Here is a 24,916-nt window from a genome sequence, read left to right on the forward strand (position 1 = left end):
ATATTGATTCATATAGAAATACAGAATTATATCATGGTCTCCGATTGGGCACTTACATTCACATTCAGCGCACGCCACACTTCAATGCGACGTGCATTGATCTCTTAATTATCAAAACACTCAAGACCAACAAATCTCCTGGCCACAATCAAATCAGTAATAAAATGTAATAAAATGCTAAAAAATATCCCGGCTAAAACCATCATTCATCTCACGCATATACAGGTATACAATATCATATATCAATATCATCGTCTATCATACTTTCCCTCCACTTAGAAGTCAGCAGTTATTATTCCAATCCTTAAACCCAGCAAGCCTCCAGACAAAACGGATTCGTACAGGCCAATTAATCTGTTACCAGTGTTCGGAAAAATCCTGGAAAAATTACTCCCCAAGAGACTAGTATCAATTACAAATGAAAAAAATGCATTACCTGAATTCTAATGTGGGTTTCACCCAAAACACGCCACTTTTCACCAATTCCATCGAGTTGTTGATTTAATTGCAACCTCCCTCGAAACAAAGAAATATTGTTCCGCAGTATTCCTTGACATAGCCCAAGCATTCGACTCGGTTTGGCACACTGGCCTACTGTTCAAATTGAAAAAAATCTTTCCCGCGCCATACTATCTCCTACTCAAGTCCTATATCGAAAACAGGTCCTTCGGTGTCAAAATACATTCTACTTTCTCTGGCTCTCACGACATACTTGTTGGCGTTCTGCAAGGGAGTGACACTGCCCCTTTTTGTACATAATATTTACAGCGGACATTCCTACCACCGAAAACATCCTGATGGGCACATACGCCGACGACACTGCCATTTTAGCCTCAGAACCCGATCCACTCATCTGCACTCGCCTTCTCTAAAATCGCCTCAAAATGCTATCAAAATGGTGCAACACATGGAAAATTAAAGTAAACGAACATAAATCAACTCATATCACCTTCACCCTCAGACCAAAGGACTGCCCCGAAGTTTTTTTTAACAACTCTATAATTCCTCACTCAAGGGAAGCTAAATACCTAGGCCTGTTACTCGATAGAAGACTCACCTGGGGTCCCCATCTCAAAACTAAAAGGAAACAACTATCATCTACACATTATCAGACCTCTCCTCTAATCCAACATGAAGACCTCAAAGTCCCATCCATCAACCAGACAACAGCCACTTACTTCCAAAGACTCCACTTCAAAATGTAAGGCCACTCAAACCAACTCATAGCTCAACTGCAGACAAAATTTCTTCCTGGTAACCCTGCTTGGCGCCTAAATCGAAATTGGTCCAGAGACCTTCTCAAAAATTATACATAAATTTATTACTCAAGTAAAGGTAGCTCAACTGTAAGCCTCCCTTCTCAATGACCCATCACTGTCATCCCTCCCTCAAATTTACTCATGGTACATTTAGTATAGATTGTAAATATTCAATAAACGTTAATAAAAAAAAAAAAAAAAACTTTAATCATTGGATTTATCCATTAATTTATTATCTATGGCCGTACGTAAAATAGTCACGTCATATCACAGATTGTTTCTATGGTCATATACGCCTTGAGCGGTGAATGTATTTTGATAATAAATAATTGTGATAAGACATAAGTAGAATACATTTCGTTTAAATATGAAATAATATTTAATTTTAATAAATAAATTATTGTACAATACCTGATAATAGTATTTTAGAACCATATTTCTTAAGATTTATAAGGAAGCAAATATGTTTTCGTTTATGAAATTACTCATTAAACCCACCACCTCAGGTTGAGTATATTTAAATTTTCCTGATTTTGATCAACTCAATATTTTATTTGTTTCAGATTTAACCAGTCGGTTTATATCTTCTCAAGTGAAAACCGCCATAGTTATGTTGAACATGGGTGGACCGCAACATGTTGATCAAGTTGGTGGTTATTTAAAACGCATAATGACTGATCGAGACATGATGCAACTACCAATTCAAAAGTAAACATTTTTTAAATTAATAAATTAATCTAATTTGATGAAAGTCAACATTCATAGACTTATGATGCATCTGTTTTTAGTACCTTGGGGCCATATATTGCTAGAAGAAGAACATCTGATGTACAGAAGAAATACGCTGAAATTGGAGGTGGATCACCAATACTTAAATGGACCAATCTTCAAGTAAAATATTGTTTACTGAAAAATTAAATCTTGGATGGTAACTTTTATGCAACGGTTTTAGGGAAAATTGATGTGTGAAAAATTAGATAAAATATCTCCTAGTACTGCACCACATAAACATTATGTAGCATTTAGATATGTTGATCCATTAACTGAAACTACTTTGGAACAAGTTGAGAAGTAAGTTAGTTGAAAATTTTGTTCAATATTTTTATGGCAATGCTTCAATGTAATTTTTAGAGACGGTGCTAAAAGAGTTGTACTGTTTTCTCAATATCCTCAGTATAGTTGTGCTACCAGTGGGTCAAGTTTTAATGCAATTTACTCACATTTTCTCATAAAGTAAGCAAAACTTCGATTTTGTACATCATATAATAAAGTATATTTGGTTTTACAGAAAATTTCCTGAAGATTTAAAAATGAGCATAATTGATCGATGGGCAACACATCCGTTATTGATTAAAACAATAGGTTCAAGAATATCTGATGAATTAAAAAAATTTTCCGAAAGTGAGAGAAACGATGTTGTTATACTGTTTTCAGCACATTCTTTACCATTGAAGGTAATATTATATTTTATTTATTTAATATAGGTTAAATATAGAAAGGATTTTTTTTTTTAGTACAGTGAAATGTTTTCATATTTTAAAATTATTAATTTCAGTGAGTAACCCTGTTTTATGTATTAATACATGTTCATACACCAGTGGTGCATAACTAAGGTGTCTAGACATACCTCTTGAGGAATCAGGTTGGAATTGGTATTCAATGTTAAATTTGTACTACCAAATAATAAATTTGAGAACTAAAAATTATTTTTTAGTTATTATTCAAACAGTACTCATTAAATAATATGAAATATTAGATATAGGTTATTTATATCAACTTTTGAAAATTAAATTATACCATACATTTTCCATGAGATTCTACTTTATTTTAGATGAAACTTTAACAATAAATACAAGAATTTACTGAAAGTTACTATTACAATATTATTGAGATTTTATTTAATTGACTGCACTGGATTTTCTATTCTTATGACTTATCTATAATTATTTTATTATTATAAAATTATACATCATCATTTGTCAGCAATTCAAACTTTTTATATACTATATTTTTTTTTAATATCAAGTTTTCTTTATTTCCAATAACAGTAAACACAATTTAGACTTTTATTATGTTCCATAGAATAATAAAAATAGAAAATATTAACCAATTTCCCAATGCTTAAAATATTCAAGTTTTATTACTAAAAATTAATATACGACTATAACTTCAGTCAATTTAATAATTAAAATTGAAGCCTGAATAAAAATGTACATAGTTTAGTTGTTATTGACTGTTATGTCTCAAAAAGTTCCATCATTTTATAGAGTATATCTATTATAATTTATTTATTATTGATTGTGTAACTGGACATTATGAGTTAATTAATTTAATAGTTTGAAATAATTTTGTTTTTACTTATAATCAGTAATTATATTAATTACTTTTGTTAGGCAGTCAACCGAGGTGATGCATATCCTTCAGAAGTGAGTTCAACGGTTCATGCAGTTATGGAAGAACTAGGTTATGCTTATCCTTATGCTCTTGTTTGGCAGTCTAAAGTAGGTCCATTACCTTGGTTGGGACCATTCACTGATGATGCATTAAAAGGTTTTAAATTTATATTTGTTTGCAGAAAATAAAATATTTTACATTAAATATATTTTTATTAAAATGCTTGTCGATTCTTACAGGCTATGTGAAACAAGGGAAAAAAAATTTTATATTAGTACCAGTTGCATTCGTTAACGAACATATCGAAACATTACATGAACTTGATATAGAATATTGTAAAGAACTCGGGGAAGAAGTAAGACAGTTAAATTCTAGAATACAGTATATAAACAGTTTTAATAAAACTAAAAATGAAAAAATAAAAAATAAATTTAAAATACATGATTAATTATTAGTTAATATTATTTTGTTATAACTTAACATGTTTCTTTTATAGCTTGGTATCAAAAAAATCCACAGGGCCGCTGCACCTAATGATCATTCCTTGTTTATTGATGCAATTGCCGATATAGTATCACAGCATCTTCGTGAAAACAAACCTGTTAGTCCAAAATTTCTTTTAAGATGTGCACATTGTGTAAGTTCGCGTTGTTATGAATCCAAACAGTGGTATTCAAATGTCTGCAGGTCAACATAATGTAGTTAGATTATGACACAAAACTATGTGTTGTCAATGCATTCAAAAGAACTTTTTATTAAGGGAAAATGGAAATTTATACCGGTTAATAGAAATGTAATCATACAAATTAGTATTCTTTTTTTCTAATATAATTTGTATTTTATAATAATAATTATATAAATTATACAAAATCACTTTTATACAAAGAAATTTTTTTAAAACTTATTCAAATAGGGACTATACAAATATTAGTGTTGGATGCTGTTTTTTTTAAATTTTTATTACATAACCATAAAAATCAATAATTCTACAAACATGTATAAATATGATTGAGAAAAAGGAAAGTATAGAAGTGTCATTGCACTTGTCTGGTATAATTTTTTGACAATTCATAAAGAAAAATCACAGACATTCAGTTTAAAATTAATTAAATATCTTAAGCATTTAAGCGCTTCTAAAAAAAAAAGAGAGAGAAAGAAAGATGTATATAAATATATAGTGTACATATTTAAAATGAAAAACATCACATAACCCATGTATAGGTGTGACAGAGAACATCTGAACATTGGCACAGTTATTTTGGGCGTTTCTGTAGTTTTCATTATATTATACATACATACATACATATATATATACTGTTATCATATAAATGAGTATGTATAAATAATCAAAATGAGAACAAGATGTGATATATTATTTTACCATCTTTCATCAATATTTTAAGATGAGTTCTGTATTATTTGTACACGAACATAATCTGGTTAGTTATGGATGACTAGCCCATTGGATCACTCAAAACCTAAATAAAATAATAGTAGTTAATATTATGATATTCAAATATTGATAAAATTGAATGTTATACCTGGTGGTAAAGGAGGAAGAGTGTCGTTAGCATGAGATGTAGCACCATGCATGCCAACACTATTTGATGGACCCGCTGCAGAGTTATTTGTATCATTATAGTTGAGGAAGTCCCAAATTAGTATTGTATCATCATGTGAAGAACTGACTATTTGAAACTCATCAAACTGGAGTCGAAATACTCGTCCAGAGTGCTCCTGCCGGATAAAAATTCCTCCTCTCTCAATCACGAAAAAACAACAAATCATAAAAGAGAACGTTGTGTGAAACTTACCATAAGTGTACGGAGACATAGAGTTGATGCTGGAGCTCTGGGATCTAAAGCTGCTACTAAATTCCATACTTTGATTTTCCTAGAAATATTATCAAGTTAAAAAATAAGTTAAACAAAATGGTATTTAAAAAAATTAAATTGTAAAAATATAATAAGGTGGTAAGATAAATTATTATGTGTCCAACAAATTTTACAAAAACTTAAAATTAATATTAATGATACAATAATATATTGTGCATTTAAAACTTACCCATCATATGCTCCACTAACAATTCTTTTACTATCAAACCTAATACACCGTACAAGTTCTTCGTGCCCTTCAAGTACTCTCAAACATGCACCATATTCTATGTCCCATAACCTAAAATAATAAATAAAATGTTATACCATGTAAATCGCACATGCAAAAGTATTTAACTAGTACCTAATGGTGTTATCAGAACTTCCACTAACAACTAATCGGTCTCTATATTGAAGACAGGCAATACCACGTTTGTGACCATTAAGAGTTCGTACAAACTCACAGCTTGATGTGTTCCATACTTTAATAGTACGATCTCCGGAAGCTGATACAATATACTTGTCATCAAAATCAACCACATTTACTGCAGCTCGGTGTCCAACTAAGACACGACGTAAAGTCATTTCACTAGGTGACACCATATCCCATACAGCAATTGATCGATCCTAAAACAATGAATACAATTTAAAACAGTAATTCAATTATATTTTAACTTATCAATATAAAACATACTTTTGAACAAGTGACCATCATATTGTTGCTAAACCTTAAATGTAATACTGCTTCACAATGGTGTATTAGAGTGTTGACCATTTCACCGTTAACAACATTCCATACTCGAACTGTACTATCACTGGAACCACTCACAATCACTTTGTCGTCATATTGTAAACATAAAACTGACCCGGTATGGCCAGTTAATACCTGCATAAAAACACGTATTTTATTAATTCCACTATTTTGATTAGTAAAATTCATAATAGATTACCTGAACACATTCTAATGTATTTCTATCCCATATTTTTATGGTATTATCACGTAAACCTGAGACAATTTTATTGTCATCATACTGTAAACAATATACACCTTTGGAGTTTTCTGAACGGCAATTTATCCTTTGTAATAGAAAATGGCCAGTTCGCCAATTTGATTCTATACTCTGAAATATAATAATGACAATAAATATTATAATATAAGTCAGGGATGGGCAACTAGAAGTTACTAAAGGGCCAATTTTTAGAAAATTTAAATCTAGCGGGCCAGAACATAGAAAAAAAAGATCATTCAAAATATGAATTTTAATTAGCATTTATATATATGAAAATAATAAATTCAACACACACGATAGCATAATCCGAATGGTACGAAGAAACTGATGTAGTTAAATAGTTTGGTAATAGCTATGGTTGAAAGTCATACTTATACATTCATATGACATTTAGACATTTAACGATGTTAAATACTAGATAACAATTATTATATTGATAAGTTAGAGCATAGAGGATAAACTTTAAAATATTACGGGCCAGATAAAAAAGGCTCACAGGCCGGATGAGGCCCGCGGGCCGCCAGTTGCTCACCCCTGATATAAGTTATAGCACAATTATTTGTACATAGAAAATAAAACTTAATATTTTAATATAGATCCTAAACAGATCTTGGGATTTATTGTAATTTATATGCATTATATTATTTTATCATTTTAAACACAGAAAATTGGCAAACATTACATTCTAAACATGATAATAATATTAAACACTTAGAATTACATTGATGAATTTTTAAAATATTTCATTGCTAATATAATTCAAAGATGTATAGTAACAATTTTATAAAAAAAAAATGTGAATATTTTATATAAAAAAAATATTTTTGACCAATTATTTAATAATTAAAAATTATAGTTATAATTAGTTTTGAAATATTCATTACAAAAAATAATAATGAAGTCAATAATAAAAGTACAAACAATGTAATATAAATATTACATTTTTAACACCCAAGCAAATTTACTTAAAGACTTTTCATTTAAACACAAATATTTAAGTTAAAAAGAATTTGTAAAATTTTTTAAGTAGTAATATAATTAAATAAGATTTAAAATTTAGGATTTTAGAAGTAAATTAAATTAAAAAAAAAAAATGACATACTTCTATATCTTGTATTATTTTAGGAAACAGAGCCCTATAGGAGAAATGGTCTGGGTGATGTTCGCCTGGCTTTGGCTTGAACAAGTATTGAATCCTAAAAAGTAAAGAAATTTGTAAAATTTATGATTCAAAATATTATAACATAAATAAAGTTATATTCAACTTACCACCCTCTTCGTTCAGCAAGACCTCGCCATAATGAATCGGTACGTACTTTACGTTCAATTAGCTTTTTCCATAACATACCTTCTGATATTACCCTATACCATTCTTTACACACCAATTCTGCAGCATATAAAGACTCAGCATCAAGATAGGATAAAATATTTTCGGCCACATGATCTAGGCCTTTTTCTAAAAAAAAAAAAAATAAATAAATAAATAAAAAAAGCAATTATTTACTAATAAAATAATAAAAAATTAAAAATTATATATATATAATATATAAATAAATAAACATAGATTAAACATATATAAATAAATAATTAAAAACTTAGTCTAGAGCAGCAGTTCCCTAACTGTGCACCATGGTGCTCTAGGGGCACCACGACTATTTTCTAAGGGTACCACGGTCGACGATTCATAACAAATAGTTTAAAATGAATAAAATTGTTTTAATAATTAAATGTTTTAATTAAACTTTATAGCAAATAATATAATATTTTCTATTATATATTTGGATATTCTCATTTTAACCTAATAATAATTTTTATTTATTTATTTTTTAAATTTAAAAATGCATTGACTTATAAATAAGTAATATTTTAATAAAATTGGTTATCAATAAGTATTTTTTTTTATTTGTTCTGTCTTAAATGTTATTCACAGCAGGGCACCGTGGCTAAATTAGGGCTAAAAAATGGCACCGTGGAAAAAAATGTTTGGGAACCGCTGGTCTAGAGTATTATTAATTTTGTAAAGTACGACCAGTTTCAAATTAAAAATTCATCGTCAGGTAGTTTTGTATTCTATATACAAAATCAATAAAATCACGACTCATGAACGTGATGAATTTTTTATTTGAAACCGGTCGTGTTATACAAATATAATAATACTCCAGGCTAAGCTTATATTTATTTAAATATTTATTATTTACTGTCCTCATGAATGATTGGTAAAATATAAACTATAATACTTACTGGGTAAGAGTGATATGAAATCTCTCTGTAACATGGGTTTTAAATATGTGTCGATGTGTCCATGTTGGTAGTGACACATCCGAGACAATAGGTGTTCGACAAAGTCGATTTGATGCTGTTCGCTCCATTTATCAAAGTACATAAGACACAACTCTTGTTCAGTGGCAAATTGTGGAGATGCAACACCATTGGTTGCAGAATCTTTTCGGATTGTTGGATCGTATAATATCGTCATTGGTGAATACTGAAAAAAATAAAACATCACATAATGAATAAATACTATTTTTTTTTCAATGAGTGAAAATGGTTAACTGGTTGAATATTAAAAAGAATGTTTATAATTCTTAAATTGTTAATAGTACAAAAACAATAATGTGTAATCTTTATTTAACAAGTTATTGATTTATTACATAACATTTTATAATTTTAAATGCAATAACTTTAAGTAAAAATGGTTATTGTACACTAAATTAATTGGTGAGATATTATACTTTAAGAATTTATTATATATTAATTTAAAATCTTAATATATATATTTATATATATATACCTATTTTTTGTTACAAGAACTTATTATTAAAATTGAATAACTATTTAAGTTTTTCTTGTAATTTTTGGTAATTCTTAATTGTATGCATACTGAAATATTTTCTGTGTGTATGTTATTATTTAAAATTGTAATAATTATTACATACTTGTTCTACTAACACCATTTTGTCATATGAAATGCCTCACTTTAAAACGAACTTAAATGAACATAAAATTAAAATATAATAACTCGCGATGATCGTTTACTGTACCGTAATAATTTTAAAATATATTCTGCGGAGTGTGGGGTATATAGTGTATAATTCGAAACGCTTTTACTTTAGAACCGACTAGAACTACAGCTCACTGTCATGGCGCGTTCGTATGGTTCGACCTTACACAATGTGAAATTTAGAATTTCACGCTTTTCCTATACAGCTGACAACGATAAGGTATAAATAAATCGCTTTTCGTTCAGACCTCTCCTAGTTTTTTCTTCTAAGAAAAATAAATATATATAATGTTGTTTTAGAAAGTGTATTAAATATAATTGATTACGCGTGAAGATGTTTTATCGAAAAATTATAGAAATGATTGACAGAAGTTTAATATTAATGAAAACGAAATTCGAAAAACACCACCAGCACGTACGTCATTTAAAAAGTGTCAGACATTTGAATAAATGTTTCATTATTATTTAGATCAGGTGTGTTTTCACTACAGATACGTAAATATGGGATAATCGACATCATGTAATAGACATAATTAGTTATTATGAGACCACGTTGTCCATAATAAAACAGAACACGATGTCAAAAAGAAATCACTGAAAACGAGTAATCGATAATAAGTCGGATGAAACTTCAATACATTAATAATGCAATGCAATAGGTTGATAAAAAGAGGCGGATAAAAAAAAAAACAAAATACAAGTCCGCATGCGCGACAATAGCACGACACAAAAAACCAAACTATAACTGCCAAGGTTTTTTGAAATGCCGCCGAGACAACACGTAGAAAGAGAGGGAAGTTTAAAATAAAATCGAAAACTGACGGGAAGCTATGATAAAAATAATAACGATAATACTCGTAAAGATTTAGACATTTAGACACACGCGAAATTATTAACCGAAAGCACACACGCGGACGTAACAACAATGTTATAATAATATAATGATAATAATAAAACGGCTTGGTTCGCGTACGACACACTAGTCTCTACTACCGACTATTACTACTAAAAGTACTGGATGATATCGTACGACTAGACACAGACCGCGAGGAACGGTAGACGACACGATACGCGCTGAGGAGCATCGGGCCCGGTTAGCCCCGCTTTGTGCGTTTGTGCGAGGCAAATAACCTGGCCGACCGGCACCGCCACAAAGTAGAGTCGGTGGTACGGACCCGTAGACACGCGGAGAGAAGAGCTGCACTTATGCTCCCTTCGACATGATAGTATAATGATTATACAGGACGATTGTTTTAACGTTAATAATACGAGTAATTATGTACGATGAATTATACAAATATGACGGGGGATCTTCACACTCTACTCCCCTGCTGCTCGGATTTCGAAAATAATATTATGAACTCGTGCAACCGAAATAAAATCTTTAGGTCTAATGTTTTTACATATAAGTGTGTGTTGGTCAACATTTTCGGACCATTTAATGGTATAAAATATATAAAAATATTATTAAGTTCCTGCCGTTTGTACTTCGCGAAAAAACGTCGTCCATCAATAATGAGGATATAAGTCGTAGACAACAATCTTTCTGATTCATGTCGAAAGATTCACCCTGTATACGTGCACATTAATGACGATGACGATCACAACGATAATAATAATAATATAAAATGTGGTATTGTTGTAGTTACCAGACCAGTTTCCCCGTGGCTTTGGTCTGGTGAATAACAGCGGTACGGATTCTCGATACACCGTATGCTCCCTTCTCTTACTATACTCGTGCTATCACTGCTCCAGCGGCGACATGATTCTTGCCTGTCGGGTTAATATTAAATGTATTTGTTTTTTTTTCCCCATTTATTTCAAACGTTCCTCTTTTAATTCTTCTTCGATACGATGACACTACCGCACATTACTTTTTTAAGCAAAAAATCAAACCGAGCTACACTGCGGTAGTGTACGTCATGCGTCTTGACTCCGTTTTGACCTTCTTGACTGACGATTGCACACAGTATACGACGCGTTTCCTATTTTGCTCCTACTACTACTACTATTATTACTCTTATTCTGCAGATCCGTCTTTTTTAATGATAATCAGTGACGTCACTTGGAGTAGATTATTGGTGAACATATATATATATATAATATTCATGAACATGTGTGTTACGATAACTTATTTCCGGTTGAGTCAATAACCGTTTAGTCGTTTCCGTGAGTCAATTATCTATATTATTATAGTTTTTTCATTCTATAAAAAACACTCGAATATACGGTTTCTGATTTTAGAAACAATTCGCGATTTCGTAAATCATAAACACTGTTTAATTATTAATCCTAATAATTCCACACACAGTTCTGCAATGATACTTTATTCCATAACTGTTCTTGTTTATTTCGATTATTATACGCGTTTAATTGCCTAAAATTGGTCATCAATAAGTCTACCCATATTATAAAATCAACTTTGAATATAATTGGGCAAATAGTTTTTTCTCCGGTATTCGATTTATCAAATATCAATCTAACTTAAAAGTTTTAGAATTGTAACAAAACGTATGATCTATAAATACATAACTTATATTTGATCTATATAATTAAGATTCAAATTTAATATTACACATACAATCGTAAAAACTGAATTTTATTACATTTATTGATATGTTGAATACATTACCTTATAGATAGCAAGTTATTATCATAACTGAAAACTTGTATTTTCCGACTAAAATTTAAAGATTTAAGAAAAATATTAGGTATATTATTTAAAAAATTAGTAAAATGAAACTTTTATGTAAATATGTAAAATAGGAAATATTTAAAAAGTATAAAAAAAGGCAGAAAATTTTTTTTTATAAAATTAGATTATGTTCTAAGAAAATATTTTTGTAAATAAAAATGTAGTTTGAAAGAAATTGTATTATTGAGGTGTAATGAATGATATTCTTTCTTTTAAAAAATTCAAGTAACTTATTATCATATTATATAAATTATTTACCGTGTAAACATCACAAATTATATTTATATTTTTTTTTAAAAAAATCATATGTTATATAACTAGCAAAGAGCTAGTCATAATTGACTTAGCAGAGTTATACTCGTTGTACTCGTTTATAATGTTAGCCATCTTAATTAAATTTGACAATATTAATCATTAATAAAAAATGACAAAAGATCTAAACAATAAAATACTTAAATTATAAACAAATAAAAATTAAATTGTTAAGGCAGTTTAAATTGTAAAATTAAAATAAGATTTTGGAGTTTTATTGATTTAATTTTTTAAATTCTTACATTTGTCGTAAGTAACGAAAATATTTTAATTTTAGGCAAGTAAATAAAATCTGTAAAAATAATATTATTTAAAACACAAAACAATATAACCAATGTTGAGTTACATTTTTCCAAAACTTTTTATTATTTGGGATTTATTATTGATTAAATGAGTTAAATGTTGTAGTAAAATTTATTATTTTTTATCTAAGTGACATGAATTAATTTACTATGCAGATTATAATGGAAGGTTTAGTCTATTTCTCTGACTAGTTACCAACATCGTGAGCCTGACGGCTATTTATAATTTATTCACAGTTTTTTAACAAGTTTTTTATTTTAACCATTCTACCATTCACAATTATAATTGGCAAGCTAAAACATGGTATATTTGATAAAAAAAAAGACCATCTAAATCAATACAAACATTGTTTGATTATTAGTCTATTTGTAATATCGTAATGTGTAAATATAAACCAATAATAATAATAATAATTCAATTTAGTTTACAAATTTCAATATCGCAAAACTTAGATAAATTGAAATTAATGATTTTGGAGTATAATCCTTTTAAAATATAAATTATATAAAATTAATCGATCGCAGTAGTAATGATATGTATCCCTCAGTCGTAATGACAGAATTAAATTTTCTAGTTACTAATTATTGTGTAACCGAAATACTTTCTCTAAACATAATTAAAATGTTTTATCAATATAAAAATAGGTGTCATTGTGAAATTAATCAAGGTGTACAAAATATAGAAGATTTAGAAATAAATATTAAATAACTTAAAATAATAAGATTTTATTTTTTCTAGTCGTTATAATCGAAATTATTTAATATAATTTTTAGACATTTTTTAGAACTAGGTTATAATAAACATATGAATTTATATTATTTTTTAAAAAAAAATTTTTGTTATAAATATAACATTATTATGTAATTAAATAAAATATTTTAATAATCTTCATTTCACACGGTCAAATAATACAATAGCAGTAGTTTTGGAAAGTTTAAAACAATAACAGTTCAGTTATAAGGATTCAAAGCAAGAAAAAATGTATTTTCAAATAATATCTTTTATAGTGTTACTCTTAATATTAGGTATACTTATTATTATCATTAACAGCGGTGTTAACTGAAAATTATAAACTGCTATTACATTTAATTTCGTAAAATGCATTAAAAAATACATAGAATCAAGATAAATATTATAAATATAAATTTAAAATTAGTTTTTGATAGTCCGGAAAAATAGGTACATGATAAAACCTAATGAAAATATATGGAAACTGTAAAACACTTGATTTTATAAACACTCAATTTTAATAGCTAGATGCCGAAAGAATAATTGTACACTAAAAACTCTTGTAAAAGCTTCAATAGCTTAAATACAAGTAATTTAAATAATTTTTTTTTAATAGTTATTAATATTATAAAAATCAATTATATTTTTATTTTATCACGTATGTTTAATAAAAAAACAGATGTTTTTTAATATATTTTAGGGATTCTAAGATTTTTACAATTTAATATATGGGATTTACACTGGTTTATAGATATTTATTTTGTAAATTGGCAATTAATTTATTATGTAAAAAGCAATTATGTCCTAATATAATACAATTCAACAAACATTACATATAAAATCGATTTTAAAAGTTATTATATTTATTAACAATCCATAAGTAATAAGAATTATTAAGGGGAAAACCTCGTAAGTAACTTTTAATATACAAAAATAAAATATTTCAATTAGTTTAAATTTATTTTGTCATGAGAATAAATCTATAGCAAAATGAAGATTCTATTCATCTGAATTGTCTTAGTTTGGATAATTAGAAGTCAATGTACTCTAGCGGTCGTTAGAATAAACTAGCATAGATAAATTATATAGACAAAAGGATTTTCCTCTTAAAACGGAATAGAAATAATTTTACTATAGCCAATGGATAAAATAATAATAAAAGATTAAATTAGTATTTATTTTTATTAATCGTATGTTAATAATTTTGAAAGTTAGGTATACTTAATGCCAATATTAATACAATATAATTAAAATATTAACTATAAATTATCAAATCAGGTATTAGAGAAACTAATTCTATGTATAATGGATAGCTTTTAATACTCGTCCTTACTTCATTTAAATTTGAGTTGAATAAAATGTAGAAGTAAATTAATATTTTGAACTTATACAATTTAATTATTTATTCATAACAAAAAATGTAAAACGTTTTGGAGGTTATTTAAATATTTTTTAATTTTAAATTTTTCATTAATTCCTTCAACATTAAAAACTTATAAATATAAAAATTTTATTAAATTTGAAATGAAAAACTAATAATAAGAAAAAGTTGATCTCATTAGACTTAATATAGTCTAATATAAGACATTTTTAAAATTCTTTGACATCACCGAATTTATCAGCACTTAATAAATATAATATACCTTAGTTTTATCTTAGTGACTAGTTGCAGGTGATAAACAAACAAATTAATAGTCTTATAATACATATACATAAAAATATTTTATTAAATAAAACTACAAAACAAGTTTTTAAATTAGGCATAGAATATACTGTTTTGTTAGGTATAAAATAATATAGTTCAATAATCACAAGTAATATATATTTTTTTTCTAGAATAAACTGGAATATTAATTTAAAGTGTTGTTCTTATTAATACTTTTGAGATGACTAACGTTATTAATTATTTAGTAGGTTATATAACATTTTAAATTATTTGTAATTATATTTTCATAAAATATATCAATAGGTTTACTAATATTATACTTCATCAAATTAAGTAAATGTATACATTTAATATTCTAAGTTTTAAAAATTTAATTATTGTGAAAATGTAGGTCAACAAGGAAATTTTTTACTGTTCACACGCAAAAAAAAACCTGTATTTTATTTAATTTAAATACTAAATCATACAATAAAGATACTTTTAAGCAGACTAATATTCTTAATATTATAACACAATCACTAGCTAAGTTTTAAATATGTTAAAATAAAATACATATATTATAAAAAATGTTCTACACTTATCTACAAAAAGAAAAAACACACTTTATGATAATAAAACTAATATTTTAATATTTTTTTTATATTTTTTTTTTTTAAGAAAGTAGGACTGAGAAAATGTTAAGTACATTTATTAGAATATTAGAAACTTAAATTGCAGATTGTATGATTTAAATGGGATTTAAAACATAAGAAAATTATGTATAATAAAATATACTTTGGCACAGGTTAAATTAAATTAATTAATTTAAAATGTCACTAATTAAAAATTACCCTAAGTATTATAGTAACGAACAAAATTAAATAATGGCCTAAGTATATCTAGAAATAATTTCAATGAATAGTGTATACATTTAAATCTAGTAGGTATTTTAGTTATTATAATCAAAAAATATATACATACACAGATGAATGAATACATTCCTCAAAAATAAAAATAATTATTACATATGCAGTTAAATATTTCTCTAGAAATCAAATTTTATACATTACATATATGTCAATTGTAATAAATTTAAATTAATTTAATAAAAAAGCAAACACTTTAAATAAAAAAAAAATATAACTAATAATTTTTTTTACTTATATACTTATAACCGAGTATATAAACAATAAATAAGCAATAAATATGATATGATATTAAGATGCCACATAAATTTTATATGATACCTAATTTTGAATCAGATATTTATTACTACATACATTTTTATGAAAAATTTTCATCAATAATTTATGTAGGTCCTTAAATATTTATGTTATTTTTGTCTTTATTGATCTGTAAATACCTCAATCAACTCTTTATCAAATAATTGATATTCTATGAAATTATAAAGAATTTTATAATATAATCATAATAATAATTACTAGTACCACCAGGTTTAATCAAACTAGAAGGTTTAAACTTTTAAGAATTATCAATGAAAAATAAATTTTTATTTAAGTTTATATTATAATATAATACAGTGAGCACTCAGTAACCACTCAGAGCACTTCAGAGCTCCTTTATCATATTAACTTACTGCTAACACCCTCTTATTTAAATTTTTAAATTAAATTTTCTTCCTATATATATATATATATATATATATATATATATATATATATATATACAGTAGCGTTTTGATAATCAGAACACAGGCTAATCCAAAATACCCGGTAATCTGAACAAGCTTGAGAAATATTGCATTGCTGTATTAATACATATGTATGTGTATCATAATAATAGTAAATGTATATTTTAAATAATAATGTATTGTTCATATTATGTAATAAATATTACCTGTACATACATACATAAATAACTATAATAATTTTTTGTACACATTGTCTTTATAAATTACGAGTTTTTACATAATTAATACAGATAAAAATAAATTTCAAAATTTAAATTACAATAAAATTGATGATTTTATTAAGCCATGGATAATCTAAACAAATCGGTAATCCAAACGACCCCTTTCCCCGATTTCATTTGGATTATCGAGATCCTACTGTATATATATATTTATTCATCAGTATATTTAATTAAAAACTCTTATTTTGAGAAAATAGTAATGGTTATATTTTAGTCCTCTTAACAAAACAATTTGACTTTACTTTACAAAAAGATTTTACTTAACTATGAAAAAAAAAATTATAAAACACATATAAAAATTATGCCTATCAATGATTGCCCTGAGCCTGATGAGTAGTTGCTAATGTGGCGATGTCTGGTTTGATATTGGTCAAAGCTAAACGTAGATTACCTTTTATACAAATGTCCAACCGATTTCTTTGTTTAGTCAAAATCTGAACAACAACGCTGAATCCTTTTTCAACTAGATATGTTGATGGGAAAGAAAGAAACAACAATTTAACTTGTTTCCATAGTTGAGGATAAGTGTCTTTAAGCTTAACCTAGGCTAGCTCGTAACCGACCAGCTTAAAAATAAGTTATGTCTCACAGTAGTGTTTAAGATCGATTAACTCCATTTATATATAAGGTTCGAGATCTTCTATAGATTCAAACAAAAAGGATCTTAAATCCAATTATAGATTTGTAACTCAAATAGGTCTAGAAATCTTGATTTCATATCATTTTTGAGCTGCAAAATATGATCAGTGATAATTAGAATTTTTTTTTTCTGGAATTAAATCATTTGCGTTTGAACATGACTTGAGATTCGGAAACTGCCTCAGTTCTTGATGATTTATGTTTTTTTTATAAAGATCAAACTTAAAAATAAATAAGAAAATTATTCTTTTGGCCTTGATAAAGTTCATTTTATTCCCTTGAAGCTTCAAATTGACTTCAATCCTTTATATTCAAAAATATCTATGAGGTATCTACCCAATTTGAATTTTTTTTTGCTTCTAATTGTTCTTTAAGACAGGATCAATTTTATCGAGAAATTCAATGATAGAGTAAAATAATGTGAAAAAACAACACAAACATTTTCCTTTGGAAAGCTACCTTACTGCCATATACAAAAGTAATCTTTCAAAATCTTCATCATTATCATGAAAAAGTTCTGGAAATATGCGATCATTGAGTGAATTTGTTTTAATTTTGTTTACAGCTTTTATGACTAATTGAAGGGTTTTGTGCAAGATATGGCTACAGTTTTTTGCAGCTAAATGTTGTCAATGTATAATACAATGAACACAATTAATACCTTGAACAGCTTTTTTTAGGTGGGCTATGAACTCAACATGATGACCGTTCATTGAAGAAGCGCCATCCATTGCGCAAGTAATAATATTAGTCAAGGGGACATTTTTTTTGGTAAAATATTTCTCTACAGTTTGAAAAATAGATGACCCTTTGGTATCAATGATTAAACTTGTATCAAACAATATTTCCTCGACGATTTATTTTTCATTTATTTTAAATCTCCAAGTTTAATAAAGCTCACCGCCCCGTCGAAAATTATCGCCCCTCGGAGAGACCGAAATGCCCCCAAGGTGGTAGAATTACCCCCGTTAAGAACCACTGATATAATAGATTTCACTATAAAGAATCAAATATTTTTATTTTGAACATAGTTTAACAATGTTGTAAATTATTACTTTCCATTATTTTATGCACTTCATTAGAATTTAAATTTGTACAGGACAAACATTTTTATTTTCTAAGAATTTTAACAATGATCTTAAAAACTAAGACTTCATAAGGATTAAGTCCACAGTTGCAACTTAAGTAAATTGAAAAATAGGTAAGTACCATGTTTATTTTAAATGAAATGAAATGCTTAATTTTAATAATAATATATAAAAAATATATTCAGATAAAAACTAAGTCTCATTCAGTAAGAGATGAAATGGTTATGAAGAATTTTTCAAAGGATAGAGAAGATATTAATTGAACAGTAAGCAACTACTTAAAATAAAAGTATAATTACTACAAAATAACAAAAATTTACATATGTTATACCTACTTATAAACTAATATAATTTGAATTGAGGTACAATATCACTGTATTATGTTATTTTGATTTCATATATGGCATTTGAATTGGTATTCAGAGACAAGATAAGATAAGGAGACTTAAAGTAGATTACAATCTTGTAGTTTTCTTTTATTTTATTATTACTTTTATAACAATGAATAGTTTTATAGTAACTTATCCTTCATAAGAAAACATTGAACAATTCCTATAAGACAATGTGTATTTTTAAAGCTATGACTCATGATGATAAGTTTACACATACAACATTGCTTGTACTAATGTTTACTTTTTTTTTTAATAATATACTAAAATTTATTATTAAATTGTTGAAAGTATATAAATGTAAGATAATAATAATATATAAATAAAATAAAAAACTGCATTATAAAATTTAAAACTAGATTACTGTGTATTATTGTTTGTAAATAAAAACACCTACTTATTGTTTGTAATTATTTAAATGCATATTATAGTATAAGTTAAATTAATTTTATTGTACATGAAATTGATATTTACAATTAAAAGGTAACTAAATTCTACACCTAGGTTTATCTAATAGCATATACTTTGGTAGATAGAATAACTACATTGTTAAAATAATCAATATTTAGATATAATAATCTAAAGAACTTAATGGCATTTTTAAGATAATAATCATCAATGCCTATAAGTAAAATAATTAAGTTAACTATATTACTATCTTACAAAATATTCATGTTGCATACAGTTCCATCAACTGTGTATGTATTCATCTAGTATAGCAAGAAATCCTGATAGCTTAGATTTCAACAAATTGTCCAATTATTGTTGTAGACATAATTGCAGTTAAGCATTTATGCAATTACTACTAACGTACTAAGACCTATGCATGAAGCAAAGAGCGAAAGGAATGGCGGGTACAGTAAGTCAAAAGGGAGGTTCTCTTAGCATTGACTAGATCTTACCTGAGGATTACCGATATCGTCATCCACTATTTTATCAGTTTCCATAGCAGTCACATTGTCTCTATCCATTTGATTGGGCGCCACATTGAGCACAAGGCAACGCTCATGCCTGCGGCAACATCAGTGCACCACCAAGAGTCCGTTGTTGAAGTGGTCAGGAGATAGACGTTCGTTAGTGGCGGCGGTCGTTTAGCTGGTGGACGAGTCGACGGAAACGTGATTGTTGTTGCCTCTTGCCCTGGTGCGTTACCGACGAGACGCACGGAGTACGCGATTTTCACGGTGCACCACACGCGCGCGCGCTCACAGCAACAACACCCACTGGCTCGAGGCAGCCACGATACGACCGCGTTTTCGTCGGCGCGAGATGAACAATCAAATTAAAAAAAACAAAGAAAAAAAGAAACCAGCGGCAAGAAAAAAAAAAAAAACAACGAAAACAAAAATCAACGCGACCGTGAGCGTGTGTGCGTGCATATATTGTATATGCGTTGACTATGTGACTATGAATGACGTGTGTTGTAGCGTATAAATACTTGTACACTATATATTATTGTGTGTATCATTCACTGCTCCCGGATCGATTCGTATGGTGTTATTATTATTACTATTACTATTATTATTATTATTATTATTACTATTATTGGTATCGTTGCACGTACGTGAACTATATCAGTGAAAATAACGCGAACACAACGACGAGATCATTTTCATTTTTCACACTGCGGAGCGCGCGCGCAAGCGAGACGGAGAGAGTTTTTTCGGACAGTTTTCGCGACACGAATGGGTTTGGGTGCACGACTACGGGTTGTCATCGCATCAGTGCGGCCACGACGCGCGCGCCAAACATCTCTTAGCTGCGCGTTCGTGGCCGCCGTGCATCACGGTCGACGTGTGTGTTTGCCGTTTTTACGTGGGCTCACTTTTCCCGCTTCCAACGACCTACCGCTACGCAATACAGACGGCGGTTGATTGCGCGCGCGAAACGACGACGTCCACGTTATGTGATAACGATCACGTTGTGGTGCGAAATGAATGCACCATTTGCTATCAGTGGCGCGTTAGGGTAGACAATGTCTCATTGTCTACCCAAAAATATCAAGCAATTTAATTTTAAAAATTAGTTGTTTATTATAATATGATACTATACCTACTATATAAGTATTTTATTTCTTCATAATTTTATAAATAAAATGTTATTTACACTGATTCGTCTCAACAGTGTCTGTGTGAGTAACGAGTATGACTAAATATATATACAGTATAATTTTATTTATATCTTATCTATACCATAATTTCTCCGTTGTCGCCGTCAAATCGGTCGAGACATATTGAATTGTGTCTCTCTCTTGATGACGGGTATATGACATGATAAACGGGGGACGTACCCCACGTATTATCAAAATTATATGTATGGAAGAGACGTCTCAACGTAATATTTTAATAATTTAATTGCATTCTGACTGTGATTAATGGCACATGTTTAATGTTAATAGTTTTTTCTTAATGAAGTGATACATTTAAAACTTAATAAGTCAGATATTGTTATTATTTTAAATAAAGGTCTTGGTTCTTTTTCTTATGAAGAAAAATGCAACTTCAAAGGTAAGAGACCAATGCCACATTTATCATTAGAATATAAAGAAGCAAAAACTTTAAGAAAATTTCAATTGTCTTAGTATTCAAAATTTAACTGGTTAGCGGGAAGCATTGAAAGAAAGAAATACTGTTGCATATGTGTCTTGTTCAGAGGAGAGGATGAGTAGAGTATAAATGGTATTCCTAATATTAAAAACTTAGTTCGTAAAACTGAAAAACACTAAATTTCAAAAAAAAAAAACACCTAACTAACAAAGAAAGTTTTCATATGCTGGGTAAAAATAAGATTGAACATTTAATATCTGAGAGCCGTCGGTTAACTGTAATTAATCATAATAAACAAGTGAACATAAACAGATAAATATTAGCTCATTTAATCGATGTAGTTTGTTTTTTAGGGAAACAAGAAGTGACATTCCGCGGACATCGCGAGAATGAAGGTTCTTTAAATAAAGGAAATTATTGTGAAATTTTAGATTTACTTTCTAAAGAAGAGCAATTTATAAGAGAACACTTTTTGACAAATTCTTTTTTTAAAGAACTTCACACGACATACAAAATGACTTGATTCATTGCGTAACTACGGTATTAAATTCTCATATTTTAAAAGAACTTCAAATTATAAATTTTATATGAATACAAGCCGATAAAATTACGAATGTATCATGTCAATCTCAAATGAGTTTAATTTTTCGTTATATTATTGACAATAAGATCGAAGAATGATTTATAGTATTTTTTGATGTTTCCAAAAATAAGACAGCGGCTGGCTTATTCGAAGTTATTCTAAATGAACTTTCTAAGTGGAATATTGGTAAAAAAGTTGTGTGTCAAACATGATGGTGCTTCTATTATGGCTGGTGAAAAAAATGGGATGCAGTCAATTATACAAAATATTTATCCAATGGCTATTTTTATACATTATTACGCTCATCAATTGAATTTGGTTCTACTTCATGGAGCAAAAACAATAAAAGATGTTAAATTATTCATAGAAAACCTTACTATTTTCAAATTTTTTAGTGGATCTTCTAAAAGAAGTGTCTTATTAAGAGAGCAAGGATTTAAATTACCAAATCAACGCAATACACGTTGGAATTATCATTCAAGAGCTGCTGTAACTATAAATACTCATTTCAATGAACTAAAAAATGCCGAATCTCATGTAGTTGATGACTCTGACTGGGATTCTACTTCTGTTTGTACTACATCTGATATATTGAGTAATGTGAACAAACGAAAATTTGTTTACTTATTTGTACTTTTTAGTAAAATATTTATATTTACTGATCACACATTTTGTATTCTACAAAATAAATCAACTACTGATATTAAATATTGTGTTAACAAAATTAAAAGTCTTACTTCGCGGATAAAAGATTTGAGAAATGAAACTTCCATACACGATATCATAAAATTTTCCGTTGAATTAAACACAGATTTAAAGTATACAAATGAGGAAGGATCTAATTTACGTCGAATTACGTTTGAAATTATTGATTCATTAATTGTTCAAATAAATATTAGATTTAAAGATTTTAAAAAACTAAAGTTTGTTGAAATAATAAATGAAAAAATGTTTGAATCATATAAAGTTCATTTTCCAGAAGAAAAATTAAGACAACTTTTTAAATACTATCCAGATATTTTTAATAAAGATCGTCTAAGGAATGAGCTTTACATAATATATGCAGATCCATTGAAATATTTCACTCCTTTGGAATTTATTGATTATATATTTAAAAGTAAGAATCTGAAAAATTTCTTAAATATTGTTACTAATTTTTCAAATAAATTATAATTATAAATATTATTTTAGATAGGCTTCAAGAAGTATATCAAGAAGTCACGAAACTTATTCAATTAGTATTAACTATTCCTGCAACAATAGCCTCAAGTGAAAGATTCATGAGTACTTTAAAACGTATCAAATCCTTTTTAAGAAATTCAATGACAAATAATAGGCTTTCATCTTTGTCTACTTTAGCTATTGAAAAAAAAAAAATGTTAGGTGAATTATCAAAAGATCCAACATTTATAAACAGTGTAATAGATGTGTTCGCAAAAAAACAAAATCGGCGAATTGATTTAAATTATATTCAAATCTAGTTATTTTATGTAATTTACTTTTTTTATGATGATCTAATTTTTAAATAAATTTTATATAACACCATATATTTGGTTGTCTTGTTGTCTACCCTATAAAATTGTTCACGCGCCACCACTGTTTGTTATGTATTTCCGTCGCCGCCTGCCTATAGTTACCACGACGAAAACAATTGGTCGAGAATTTGATGGAAAATATTAAAAAAGAAAGAAAAAAAACAATGTATGGGAACTCCTTCAGAATTACATTTTACCGGATAGAATCAAGGCTTAATATTATTATCTATAAGTCTTTGGGCTATAAATGAACGAGGAGACCGCATTGTATACTTATTTAAGCAACATATGACCATGGCTAATAAATTTCAATTTTAAATTTACCGGAGAGAAACACATTTTCTTATGCATGTGGTTATATAACGAAGAAATGTTTAGAAAAGCATATATGTGCTGATATATATATGATATATATATATCATATATATATATAGCATATAAATATATATATATGACTGTAAAAATTATGTTCGTCATCAAAAACAGTTAAACCAGTTACTTCTTTTATGTTTTTTTAAAGCATATGCTACAAGTGATCACTCTACATTTGGAAACCTAATGATGCCTCATAATAATTTTTATTGTTTTATTTTGAGTTAGAAAATATTTTTATTAAATTATTTTCTTTTAATTCCATAGAAAATAGAGTTGGTTCCAAGTTGAAATTTAATTTTAGTAATGTTCCTTTTAGTCACCATGTAAACTTTTCAACAAATCTTTTTTATTAAATTTATATATTAGATTTAGAATTTTTACAGCAGTTAAATGTTTAAATAAAACTTAAGTTTCCGAAAAATAAATTAAATATATAAAACTAACTGTCTTATCCCATTTATAATTTTTAATTTGTTGTTGTAATTATCATTTATTAATTATTTATAGGTAATCATATGTCATGTCCCACGTACTAAATAACAATAATACCATAATCACCTTGCATTGCATATGGATATGCAAGAGTTAGGTTAGTTACATATAATAA

The 24,916-nt window shown here is 27.7% G+C and overlaps 2 protein-coding genes across 5 annotated transcripts; one reads left to right on the forward strand and one right to left on the reverse strand.

Annotated features, from left to right (window-relative positions):
- The first annotated feature begins 1,600 nt into the window (after positions 1-1,600).
- Positions 1,601-4,459, forward strand: LOC112687239 (ferrochelatase, mitochondrial). The gene is made up of 9 exons (XM_025559837.1): positions 1,601-1,765; positions 1,823-1,967; positions 2,048-2,150; positions 2,212-2,330; positions 2,391-2,492; positions 2,548-2,713; positions 3,653-3,809; positions 3,893-4,008; positions 4,150-4,459. The coding sequence occupies exons 1-9, from the start codon at positions 1,723-1,725 to the stop codon at positions 4,348-4,350; spliced, it is 1,152 nt and encodes a 383-aa protein (XP_025415622.1). The 5' UTR covers positions 1,601-1,722; the 3' UTR covers positions 4,351-4,459.
- Positions 4,246-20,963, reverse strand: LOC112687219 (beta-TrCP). 4 transcript variants are annotated; one of them, XR_003148944.1, is made up of 12 exons: positions 20,173-20,963; positions 8,779-9,022; positions 7,807-7,993; positions 7,640-7,733; positions 6,478-6,648; positions 6,222-6,413; positions 5,892-6,154; positions 5,718-5,828; positions 5,468-5,546; positions 5,195-5,390; positions 5,035-5,131; positions 4,246-4,334 (listed from the first exon to the last, which is right to left on the reverse strand). XR_003148944.1 is itself a non-coding variant. In XM_025559815.1 (11 exons), the coding sequence occupies exons 1-11, from the start codon at positions 20,239-20,241 to the stop codon at positions 5,121-5,123; spliced, it is 1,614 nt and encodes a 537-aa protein (XP_025415600.1). In that variant the 5' UTR covers positions 20,242-20,963; the 3' UTR covers positions 4,780-5,120. The 4 variants fall into 4 exon arrangements, 3 of the variants coding, with proteins under 3 accessions (XP_025415600.1, XP_025415596.1, XP_025415608.1); XM_025559815.1 differs by lacking the exon at positions 4,246-4,334 and having other exon boundaries at positions 4,780-5,131; positions 5,195-5,387; XM_025559811.1 differs by lacking the exon at positions 4,246-4,334 and having other exon boundaries at positions 4,780-5,131.
- Between the last annotated feature and the right edge of the window lie 3,953 nt (positions 20,964-24,916).

The sequence above is a fragment of the Sipha flava genome, unplaced genomic scaffold, assembly GCF_003268045.1.
Source record: "Sipha flava isolate LNK unplaced genomic scaffold, YSA_version1 109_pilon_pilon, whole genome shotgun sequence".
NCBI classification, from domain to species: domain Eukaryota; kingdom Metazoa; phylum Arthropoda; class Insecta; order Hemiptera; family Aphididae; genus Sipha; species Sipha flava.

Bases quoted from the DNA above. Each gene is read 5' to 3' on its own strand.
- LOC112687239 (XM_025559837.1), top strand. From the start codon at position 1,723: ATGTTTTCGTTTATGAAATTACTCATTAAACCCACCACCTCAG. The intron at 1,968-2,047 runs GTAAACATTTTT...ATCTGTTTTTAG, and splicing joins ATGCAACTACCAATTCAAAA to TACCTTGGGGCCATATATTG. The intron at 2,331-2,390 runs GTAAGTTAGTTG...TGTAATTTTTAG, and splicing joins ACTTTGGAACAAGTTGAGAA to AGACGGTGCTAAAAGAGTTG.
- LOC112687219 (XM_025559811.1), bottom strand. From the start codon at position 20,241: ATGGATAGAGACAATGTGACTGCTATGGAAACTGATAAAATAGTGGAT. The intron at 6,414-6,477 runs GTAATCTATTAT...GTTTTTATGCAG, and splicing joins ATACATTAGAATGTGTTCAG to GTATTAACTGGCCATACCGG. The intron at 5,391-5,467 runs GTAAGTTTCACA...TTTATCCGGCAG, and splicing joins TATGTCTCCGTACACTTATG to GAGCACTCTGGACGAGTATT.